Source organism: Leguminivora glycinivorella, chromosome 3 (genome assembly GCF_023078275.1).
Source record: "Leguminivora glycinivorella isolate SPB_JAAS2020 chromosome 3, LegGlyc_1.1, whole genome shotgun sequence".
NCBI classification, from domain to species: domain Eukaryota; kingdom Metazoa; phylum Arthropoda; class Insecta; order Lepidoptera; family Tortricidae; genus Leguminivora; species Leguminivora glycinivorella.
The window spans coordinates 14369095-14381543 of NC_062973.1; the positions used below are offsets into that span (position 1 = coordinate 14369095).

General features: G+C 41.3%; 1 protein-coding gene across 1 annotated transcript in view; it reads right to left on the minus strand.

Annotated features, from left to right (window-relative positions):
• LOC125242621 (RYamide receptor-like) overlaps positions 1-12449 on the minus strand; it is a 97905-nt gene that overhangs the window by 18548 nt on the left and 66908 nt on the right. Inside the window, exons 2-5 of the mRNA XM_048151428.1 lie at positions 5408-6087; positions 5117-5315; positions 2447-2515; positions 43-885 (exon numbers count right to left, since the gene is read on the minus strand). Coding sequence (XP_048007385.1) covers positions 43-885; positions 2447-2515; positions 5117-5315; positions 5408-6051 — 1755 coding nt within the window. The 5' untranslated portion in view covers positions 6052-6087. The remainder of the gene's footprint in view (positions 1-42; positions 886-2446; positions 2516-5116; positions 5316-5407; positions 6088-12449) is intronic.

Sequence of the window (12449 nt, forward strand, 5' to 3'; positions counted from 1 at the left end):
CGCGTCCTCCACAACACCTGTGCCACAATACAAGATGCAGACCTGTTTGAACCCGCGGCGGTAGCGCGCGTTCATGTAGCAGTAGATGATGGGGTTGTAGCAGGAGTGGCTCATGGCCAGCCAGTGGCTCGCGAACCACACGTACGGCATGCCGGGCCACGCGCCCCACTCCGCGTCCTCCACAACACCTGTGCCACAATACAAGATGCAGACCTGTTTGAACCCGCGGCGGTAGCGCGCGTTCATGTAGCAGTAGATGATGGGGTTGTAGCAGGAGTGGCTCATGGCCAGCCAGTGGCTCGCGAACCACACGTACGGCATGCCGGGCCACGCGCCCCACTCCGCGTCCTCCACAACACCTGTGCCACAATACAAGATGCAGACCTGTTTGAACCCGCGGCGGTAGCGCGCGTTCATGTAGCAGTAGATGATGGGGTTGTAGCAGGAGTGGCTCATGGCCAGCCAGTGGCTCGCGAACCACACGTACGGCATGCCGGGCCACGCGCCCCACTCCGCGTCCTCCACAACACCTGTGCCACAATACAAGATGCAGACCTGTTTGAACCCGCGGCGGTAGCGCGCGTTCATGTAGCAGTAGATGATGGGGTTGTAGCAGGAGTGGCTCATGGCCAGCCAGTGGCTCGCGAACCACACGTACGGCATGCCGGGCCACGCGCCCCACTCCGCGTCCTCCACAACACCTGTGCCACAATACAAGATGCAGACCTGTTTGAACCCGCGGCGGTAGCGCGCGTTCATGTAGCAGTAGATGATGGGGTTGTAGCAGGAGTGGCTCATGGCCAGCCAGTGGCTCGCGAACCACACGTACGGCATTCCGGGCCACGCGCCCCACTCCGCGTCGCTCTCGTGCGTCGTCCATAACAACTGTGACAAAATAGAATCTTAATACCTTACCTACGTCAAAAAAAATTAAAAGATTATGAGACCAGAAAAAACTATACTTAAGTAGTTTTCTTTTTTATGTTTGAAAATAAGAGAAAGGTCTTTAAAAAGTCTGACTTAAACCTGTCTTAATCTCTTTTAAAAGTAATAAAATAATTAAATAAATCAGGTATGATCTCAAAGGTTATTATTTCTACAAAACTAACTAAGAATAACACTTTTTTGTCTGTGAAATAGAACGTTTTATCATAAATTTATTTTTAACAAGCAGAAACGTCTGCTAACGATTGTAAATTATTTTTAGTATTAAATTTTAAGGAAAAAATGGAAAAGGATTTTGTGCTTTACGGCGGGACTCTGAACCCGCATCATTTGTAATCCGTTGTTAACAATACTATTTAATTAATTTATGTACGGAAACACGCCGGACATCGCAAATCTCTACATGCGATGTCCGGCGTGGCTTCCGTATTTGCTCAATTGGTTAAGAGCCTTGCACGGATTGCAAATGATGCAGGTTCAAGTCCCGCCGGAAGCGTAAAATTTTTCCATTTTTTCCTTTAATATAAAAATGTTTTATCATAAGTTTTTAAGCTTTATCAAATACAATCCAGCCCGTATTTGAGTAATTGCCTAATTTGTCAAGATAACGTCTAACTGTTCCTTTTTCCTTACTTTAATCTTTAATGGACAGATTACTAAAACAGCTTTCGTTTTAAATACTAAAGGGGATGAACGCCTCATAGCCCGTATTCCATCAAAAGTGCTACCTAGTACCTATTTTGCTCCCTTGATATTGATATTGTGGTTAATATTTTCTTATCAATTTGATTTATGTTCAAAGGATTAGGATAGAGGATACATATAGGATATAGTATTCCTATATGTTGCTTTTTCGAATGTTTGTGTGTTTCGTTCGAATGAATGTGTGAATGTACCTAGTATGTAACCTATGTTTTTAAGTATAATTAACATAAATCAAATTGATAAAAAATATTAACCACAATATCAAGGGAGCAAAATAGGTACTAGGTAACATTTATCCTATAATAGGATAACGTTTTGTGAGTAGAACCTTTCCTGACCTATCGTCTAGGAGGTAGGCGATATTTTAATAAAATTGTTTATTATTTATAAGTACTAAATCAGTGTTAGAAGTAGAAATTTTATTCATATAACAGTAGTACATAATAATAAAAACAATAAAATAGGTCCTTAAATAGAACTAAAATCTAAACTTAGAAATAAACTATAAATAAAAAATTTGCCCCAAATCGCCGTCCACTGGCAACGTGCCCAGAAGGCTGGCAGCATTGCCACGTTGTATGGCAATGCTGATCCGCTGTGCTAGATATGACCCAGCCCTCTGGTCACGTGTCAATTCTAAAAGCTTGCGGCTGCATTCTTTGAAGACCCTGTGGGCGCCTTCCCCCCAGGGTCTCAACCCCAAACGGCTCAAATATGCAACCACTATTAATGGTTGCATACTTGCGCCGCCGTATTTTATAAGTTGTATACTTCAGTAATGACAATAGGCACTTACTATGAACACGTTTAGTGGCAACCAGCAGATTGTGAACACGGCTACAACCGTCACCATCATCTTGATCATCTGCAAACAATTATCATTATTCAGAACAAATTATACCTGAATAAATAAAATTTATTTATTTATTTATTTATTTATTTCAAAAATAGTGATACAGCATGACAGTATTAAATACTGAATAAATAAAATATCTTCACCTTGATATTTCTGATGTTTGTAGTGATGTATTGGCTGAATAAATTAATTCTATTCTATTCTGATATCCAGGTATTGTTATCCAGGTAAATAATTTTTTAGAAAATGTAGTTATTTTTTTCAAAAATATTAGGTACTAGCTGTTGCACGCGGCTTCGCTCGCGTTTAATTCGAAAATTGCGGAATGCTCCATACAAATTACCCCCCCCCATTTTTAGGGAAGTGGGAGGTTAGAAAGAGACAAAAAGCCGCCTATGTCTCTCTCCATCCCTTCAACTGTCTCTACTTACAAAATCACGTCAATTCGTCGCTCTGTTTCGCCGTGAAAGACGGACAAACAAACAGACACACACACTTTCCCATTTATAATATTAGTATGGATGTTATCATAAATATTGAATAGTGTACAGCTGCAATAGTTATTAACAAAAATATTTGAATAAGCTTATTCATAAATTATAAATCATAAATCATTTATTTGCTTACCATGGTACGTACAGGATGGTACAATAAAATTATTTTAATATGAGCACATGGCACCCTGTGAAGGGTATGGCAATATTCTTAAAACTATGTACATTGTTTCTTAATAAGAATGTGTAATTTTGTGTTTACGAGTAGGTAACTTACTTTAAATTGTCGTCCATAAATTCTTGGATGGAGTAGTAGGCTTTATCTATTAATAATGCTTGCAGCTTCGAAGTAAAGGCGTTCAATTTTTGAGTGCTCGTAATTCTGTTAGGCAATTTGTTGTAGATCTGGATTGCTCGAAAGTATGGACCTTTTCTGTATAGTTCTAAAATGGGTTCGGGACTCTAATATTATTCTCATAATATTAGAGTCTTGTTCAAATATCTCTGACTCAGGAAGTCAGGAACAATTGTGTGTGTTCATCACACAAATAAATGCCCTTAGCAGGCTACACTCCACTACGCCAGACCCGGTCGTCGCAAATTTAAACATTGAAACTTGTTTAGTGTTATTCAATTTCAAGTTACGTAGGTATAGGTATATACTTAATTATCTTGATGTTTAATTAAATGTATGTAGAACATCTTCTATAAATACCGTAGAGCCAGACAATATTGTGCCTAAACAAATAAGTTCTGAATAACAAGTCCTTCATAAACACGACTTCATAAACATGACTTACTATGTATGGAAATGAAAAAAAATTTTTCATTTCCATACATAGTAAATGGAATAATTAGTGTGAGAAGACCTTAATCATAACATTAAAGTCATTGTCAAGTGTTTGACGGCACATGTCAAACCAAATAACATTAGGAAGTGGATGCCACACACATTTCAGTTTTTTTTTTAATAATTCGATAACCGTCAGAGTTAAGAGGCTAGTTTCTTAGAGAAATTGATTGTATTTGAACTAAAGAATCTTCCCTTAAAGTTAACGGAATTCAATAAAAACAGTGTGTAGATTAGGTAAGACAATGGTGCAACAAATTATTAATATAAATTATCCAAAAATCTAAGAGGCAAAAAACGATAAAGTAACTTATGTTTACAACTTTTTAGTCGCCGTTTAATTTCATTACTGTTGTTTCTTCCTTGTTCTGAGTTTTTTCCAACTTACAAATTTTTACGAAGCTTTTCGCAGTAATGAATGAAATCGCTCACGCTGCCCACGCACTAAATCACCTGCTTTAAAATAAATACATTTAGGGAGAAGTTTTATTTAATAATCCCTCAAGCTCAAGTGTCCACCCTTCCTACACGTGTCCAAAATATAGAATATTAATTGTTTCTGTACGGTCCACATACCGCACATTGCCATCTCAGCGAAATTACTTACAATTGCGTAAAGCATTATTAGAATACGAGCCAGTTCACGTGCATAATTACTGCCCATCACGCGTGTTCTCATTAGCATTTTCATTCATTATTTCGCGCTTTTATACTTAAGGTATTTTAGTGACAATAAAGTGTTTCGGCAATAGTTTTAAGCGGGTTACTCACGTATTAAGTCGATATAGTGAGTGTTATCATTACATCAAGCAACCAACAGAATATAATTGGTGTACGGAGCACTAGCAGCCCATACAGTTTCCTAAAGTGATTAGCAAAATATTCAAAATATTGATGTTTATTCCGATACCTATAAGGGCTATAAGGCACGTCAGTAACTCAGCAAGCAAGCTAAACCGGCGTAGATGTTAAATCAAGGCAAGTGTGTGATAGAGGTTACCTTCCGCGAACTGTGCTCCACCCGTTCCCACTGTTCGAGGCAAATATTTCTGGAGAGTTACCTTCCGCTTGGAGCGCTGCTGCATGCGCGTGTCGCGCGCGCTCTGCGCCTCGCCGGGCGGGCGGCCGCCCCACACGGCGTGCGCGATGCGCGCGTATGTGCACACCAGCGCGCACAGCGGCAGCGCGAACTGCAGCGCGCACGTGTACTGCGAACTCTGCTCCACCCGTTCCCACTGTTCGAGGCAAATATCTCTGGAGAGTTACCTTCCGCTTGGAGCGCTGCATGCGCGTGTCGCGCGCGCTCTGCGCCTCGCCGGGCGGGCGGCCGCCCCACACGGCGTGCGCGATGCGCGCGTACGTGCACACCAGCGCGCACAGCGGCAGCGCGAACTGCAGCGCCAGCAGCGCGCACGTGTACTGCGAACTCTGCTCCACCCGTTCCCACTGTTCGAGGCAAATGTCCCTGAGAAAATTACACAATATTATTTCTATATAACTCTTTCAATAAAATCTTACAACATTTTCAGTTTTAACAACACTCACGTATTTACTCACGCTTGACAAGTTTTATACCACTCCGTTGGTCTTTGGAGTGTCGATACGACAGGTATAGGAGCAGCCGTGGCGAGTGCCCCTCCCCACACGGCTGCCACCACGAGCTTGGCGGCAGCTCGCCCTAAGCGTGGGCGAAGCGGTCGCATGATCGCCATGTAGCGGTCGATGGAGATGGCGAGCAGCGTGTACGCGGACACGAGCACGGACACGGCCTGCGAGTAGTTGACCACCTTGCACATGACGCCGCCGAACGGCCAGTAGCGCAGCACTAGCATCGACACGAACGAGAACGGCACGCAGAACAGTGTCATCAGAATGTCCCCCACCGCTAAGTTCACTATAAAGTAGTTCGTCACCGTCTTCATACGCGGCGACGTTTGCACTACGAAACACACTAGCCCGTTGCCCACGAGGGCCACCACAAACACTGTGCAGTACATAAAGTAAACACATGCTTGAAACAGCGGTGACGTCAGGAAATCCCCCGTCGACGAGCTCGCTGAACACCAGATCTCGTAGCCCGGCCATGTCTCATTCGCGTACACTGTAGAGTTATCTTCGATTGACACATTTTTATCTAATCCATTGTTTCTTCTCGGCTCATAATTTTCATATTCATATTCCGTATGATTGATGCCATACATTATGTGGTTTTTCACATCCTTGAAGCTCTCCGATACCTGAAAACAAATGTATGCGTAAACGGTTTGAGTAATAAGCACGCGTGGAAGCCGATTCGAACTTCAGAAATTGTGTCTTGATTTTTTATCTTCAATAAATGTTATTTGATATCTTAGTCGTGCTCACTGGGAACGAACATTAAGATTGGATTTTTAAAGTCCCAATGGGCCTCCTGTAGTGTTTGTAGGTAATCAGATGTAACAGTAATGCGTGAATAAATTGTGCGTTACGTGTCGGGAGCGAAAGCTGGCTGTAAATAATGTTGCTGGAGCCGTATTTCGGCCCGTGTTTACTGTTTCCAGCTTTCGCAAACATCGTGCGGCGTTTGTTTGCGCCTGTTTACATCGTACGTCGCGTCTTAGTTGGAAATGATATCTCATTTATTTGGCGATCGTCATAATATAATATTGATCTGATGCTTACTGTTTCCAGATATAATATTACTTAGGTACTTGAAGCACTAAAGGTGCGTTTAAACGGCGCGTGTTAGCACCGAGCCGTCCGTGTAGATGCGGCTCGGCTCAATACGAACGCGAGCCTGTGCGTTTACACGGCGCGAGGTAGCACGATCCTACGCGAGCCGAGCCGTCCGTGTTTTATTATTATTTATTATTAGAATACAGCGGTAACCTTAAGGTGCGTTTAAACGGCGCGCGATAACGCGAGCCGAGCCTAGCTCGGCTCGTGATCCGGCGCGCCAGGTGCCGTTTAAACAGCTACGCTCGGCGCGGCTCGGCTCGGCTCGGCAAAGTTCGCGCGATCCATCACTTGTCGGTTTTTTCGACACGGATCAAAGGCGCGCGCGCCATCTTCGGCTCGGCTCGTGTTAATACGCGCCGTCTAAACAGATGGTACAAAGCGCGCGACAACGGAGGTCGAGTTTTAAGTTTTTTATCGGCGTTTTTATGTGTTCGAATTTTATTATGGAGTGGAGCAATGATATGATTCAAAGCTTTATTGAATTATATGAAGAGGAACCATCAATATGGAACCCAAAACATCTAGGGCACGAATCCACCATCGTCTTCTTCGTCTTTCTTTTTGTAGTAAATGTTCACTACCGAGCAAAATAACAGTAGGTGCTGCTGCAGCAAGGCGTTTTTGTTTATTCATATTGCAGAACGGACAAGTGGACGGCGCTTCAACAGCGCGATGTGCGGCCACGCCGCGCGAGCACGCGAGCAGGCTCGCGTTCGTATCTACATCAATGCTGACAAAACCAAACTACTACTTATACACTCTCCGTATCTACCTATCAACAATATTCCATTATGTTTATATGCTCACAGTTATCCTTGTTTTCACCAAAATATTACTAACTGTACATGTAGACCTATAGAACAAGTTAAATGTGTCACATACCTTGGAATGCAAATTGATGAACATTTATCCTGGTCGCTACATGTAAACTTTATTTATGATAAGCTCAGAGTTTTACTAGGTAATTTTTTTCATTTAAAATTCAGAGTGCCAACAGGCACTTTGCGGTCTTTACATGTCACTTGTAGATTCAATATTAAGTTATGCACTAGATAGCTACGGATTAACCACTAAGACCAATATAGAAAAACTAGAAAACATTGAACTTAGATTTTTAAAACTATTAGTTAACAACAAAACCAAAGCCAAATGTAAAGGCAACTATAGATTACTTTTTAAAATATGCAAAATATTATCAGTCAGCCTTAAACATAAATACCTGCTTGCAGTCAATAACCATGGCTGTCTAGTGCAAAACGCTTCTAATATATCAGTAGATCCCATAGGCCATAGCTACTATACTAAAGCGGTGGCTACAGGTAAGCTATCCGTGCCCAGAATACATAACTACTTTGGAGACAGATCGCTAAAAAAGCGCATCCCATATCTTTTCAATAGCTTACCTGAAGCCATCCGAAGTGAAAAGCACCCTAATAAATTCAAAAACCAGTTAAAAAAGCACTACCTGAATACATTACCTTAATATAATTTGTTCTATTTTTGTTAAACTGTTATAATATGTGTCATACTGTAAAAATGTTTATAAAGTAAATTATTAAGATTAAGTATTATACTATTTACAAGCACCCTACAGGAGATCTTTAAGAGTCTGGCAGGATAGAGGAGTGGTCGTCGACGACAGGAAGTTATCGAACCTCCGTTTCGCCGACGACATCGTTCTTTTTGCCCATTCCGCCACAGAACTTCAGGTTATGCTCCAAGACCTGAGCAACGCGAGCCTTCAAGTTGGACTTCAAATGAACAGAACTAAAACCCAAGTGATGACCAACAGCAGGAAACATAGTCCAGTTACAGTGGACGGGCAGCCCATACACTACGTTGACGAGTACATCTACCTGGGCCAGTTAGTCTCTTTCAGCAACAGACAAGACAAAGAAATTGAGCGCCGTGTCGAAAATGCCTGGAAGAGCTACTGGTCCATGAAAGAACTAATGAAGGGTAACCTTCCATTGTCACTGAAGCGAAAACTCGTCGACACGTGTATCCTGCCCGTCCTGACTTACGGTGCTCAAACGTGGTCACTTCCAGAGAGTCAGAAGTCCAAATTGAAGGTTTGCCAACGGGCTATTGAGCGTAGTATTCTAGGTGTGAAGAGGACCAATCGTATCCGGAACACCACGCTGCGTTCAAAAACCCGCATTGCCGACGTCGGCGAGAGGACTGCCAGGCTCAAATGGGACTGGGCTGGTCACGTCTGCCGCATGCATCCTGACAGATGGGCTAGTGTAGCCACCAAGTGGATGCCACAAATAGAGCGCGGACGCGGCAGGCCCAGAAGATGGAGGGATGACCTAGACACCTTCCTCACCAACTGGCCGGAAGAGGCACTAAACCGGGAGTCATGGAGGTTAAGGGGAGATGCCTTTGCCCAGCAGTGGGACACCATTATAGGCTAGATAAAAAAAAAAGTATTATACATATGAGAGACTGCTGTTCCTGCAGTCAAACTCTTTCCAGAGTTTTGCGGGGCAATATTGTAATTATAAATGTGTAATCACAGTGCATAGACTGCCATCCCTCGACACGGGCTTAAAACTTTTGAACCTCAGTTTTGACAATTTGGCCCATGTTCTTAGCTTAAAATGTCAGCGCCATCTAGCTGAGCGTCCCCCTAAGGTATATCGCCATCTAGGTCACCGTACCTTTTTCTGTATGGTTTTGAGGTACGTTTTTTTCTTAGACTTTATCTGTCTATACGGAGTTACATATATGTCTTTGCAACAACACAAAAAATGCTTCACTTCAACATCTTTTTACAGGCTATTAAAATAAAACAAAGTCATGACGTAAAAATGGACATGAACGTAAACGGGCTTAGAAGAAGACACTCAGGACCGCGCAAAGCGGAGGAAAATAAGTAGAAAAGCGGGGCCTGGCAAAATAACCATAATATAATGCTAACGAACAAGCGTAACGGCGGTACCTAACGCTAAATACAAGGTTATGAAAACAAGGATTTTTTTTTAAATTTTTGACACTAAGTAGCTTTTGCCCGCGTATTAAATTCGAAAATTGCGGGATGCTCTATGCAAACTCCCCTCTCCATTTTAGAGAAGTGGAGGGTTAGAAAGAGACAAAAAGTAGCCTATGCCACTCTCAATACCTTCAACTATCTCCACTTAATAAATCACGTCAATTCATCGCAACGTTTTGGCGTGAACGACGGACAAACAAACAGACACACACACACTTTCCCATTTATAATGTTAAGTAAGGATGACCGCAGCTGGCATACCTTAAAAAAAAACCGGTCAAGTGCGAGTCGGACTCGCCCACCGAGGGTTCCGTACAAACTTTCAAACTCCCCAGTTAAAATAATCTCATGTTTTCACATAACTCTAACGACTTGACTAGAAGACAAAAGTATAGGTACTAATGAGCATTATTGTGTATAGCGCCATCTCTCGGTGAATTCGCTAACTAATTTGCGCGATCATAGTATGTTGGTTTTTCAGGGATTATTCTTTATAATGTTAACCGATTTAAACAGTTTTTACTTTATTGGAAAGAAGATGATTTACGTAACATCTCGTATTAATTTGAAGCCTTTATACATCCGCAAAGGTGGGTAAATTAAAAGTAAAAATCTGAAAAGTTTTTTGTGAATTAAAAAAAAAGTTTTCAACATACAAACACAATTATATTTTTCCTGTAATATTTAGCATAAAACCAATGTTTTCTAAAATTTTCAAAATTTGTTGTTGGTAAACTTCGGAGATAAGGGGGGGAACGGTATTTTTTTTTACATTTTCCTTCAAAATTCTTGTTTTTTCCACAACAAAAAAATTATAAAAATTGGTTTATTTACGTTCAATTTGAGCTCTTTCTAACGATACCCCACTTGACCTAGTAACTTGAAATTTTTAGTTTGCCCCCCTTTCATTTTGGCCATTTTCTACAATTAAAATAAATAAATTAAAAAAAATTATACCTTCTATTTGTAGAGGTTCACAATGTTAACAACTATTCCAAATTTCAAGTTGATAGCATTAGTAGTTCTCGAGATATTTAGGAATGTGACAGACGGACAGACAGACGGACAGAGTCGCACCATAAGGGTTCCTGTTGTACCTTTTTGGTACGGAACCCTAAAAAGATAAAAAATGACACCTGCAGTTGCTATACAAAAACTGCGAGTATTGTCCTTAAACTAAACTAATTTCCTAAAGATACCAATGCATCGTCATAGGTAGCGAGTGCAACGACGCACTTTGTTTTCATAAACCAAAGACATATGTAACTCCGTATAGACAGATAAAGTCCAAGAAAAAAACGTACCCCCAGTACCATACAGAAAAAGGTACGGTGGCCTTGATGGCGTTACACCTTTGGGGGACGCTGGGCTAGATGGCGCTAATATTAATATTTGACATTTTAACACATATCAAGCTAAGAATATGGGCCAAACTGTCAAAACGAAGGTTCAAAAGTTTTAAGCCTTTGTCAAGAGATGGCAGTCTATGCACTGTGATTACACATTTTACTTTGACAGTAACTCTCTATAATACTCGATCCTCTTTGCATAAACTGAAGCACGTCGTTGGTAAGCGACAACGAACGTCTGCCAGCCTTGCCAAAGTGACGCTACGTGGCGACCGAAACGTTGTCTGGCTCTGTTGCGTCACTTCAGGGTACGTAGACGTAGCCGAATGGCACAAACGCTCACGAAACGAAACGCTCGTAGATGTCTATCTCTATCGCTCTTGCGTATTGGCGCGACAGAGCCAGACTACCTTTCGCGGCGTTTCGTTTTCGTTTGAAATGCCATTCGGCTACGGCTCCTGAAGAGCGATAGGGAAAGCTAGCAACGAAACGCTTACGAAACGTAGTGTGTATTTTTAAAAGTTGCTAAACAAATGATGGTGCGTTTGAAGAGTTTAATTTATTGCTCCTGTTACAAGCACCTGGTATACCTGGGGCTTTTCATATACAAATAAAATTAACTTAGTTTTATTATGACGTGGTATTTTTAGCTTATATTTTAATTGTTAATTTATATTGTAGTGTATTTGTACTTTGATTTGTATACTGTAGGAGCTATTTTCGTTTAATATATGAAAAGCCCCAAGTGAGATACTTCAATCATATCCCGGCAACATCATGGATCCTAATCCTATGAGAGAGTATTATCCCGTATTACCTTTTTATAATCACTAATTGAAATCGTACATTTAGCTTTGTATTAAATGAGGTAGTTCTAATTGGTGTTACATATTTTTGGACATGTAGATAATAGTGATGCCACATCTAAGTTTTCCACCTCGAAAAACTCATGGAGTAGTTATTAAATTAGGTACATGAAAATCTATTAATTGTGTCATTGTTTGTAATAATTCCAATAAAGAGTTCATGATAGGTACAGCAATAGTTGCAAGGAACACACTAACGTGTTAGGTACCTAAACCTAAACAACATTGCCTAAACCCTTTCTTCGGTAAACTCTTGGGAGTCTTGGGTCGACACGTTCGTTTTTCGTCACGTTCCTAAATTGGTCCGATTCTGCTTGCATCAGCCATTCTTCATTCGTCAACTTAGTCTGCAGTCATTATCGTCTTTGACCATAATGAGTTGTTGGCCTTTTTCTTACTTAGACTCAATCGATTTTCGTCATTTCGTACTTGGTCATGTTCTAAGTTGGTACCGACCTAAGACTACAAAAAAACACGAATAACATAGATTTAAAAGCGAACATGCCGAAAGAAGAATAATAAGTAAAGAACGAGACGGATTAAGATAAAGACGAACAAAGAATGGCTGATGAAAGGAGAATCGGACAAATTTAGGAACGTGACGAAAAACGAACGAGTCGATCCAAGAGTATACCCTTTCTTCTGCGCCATGCCGGGTCCAAAAGTCACCA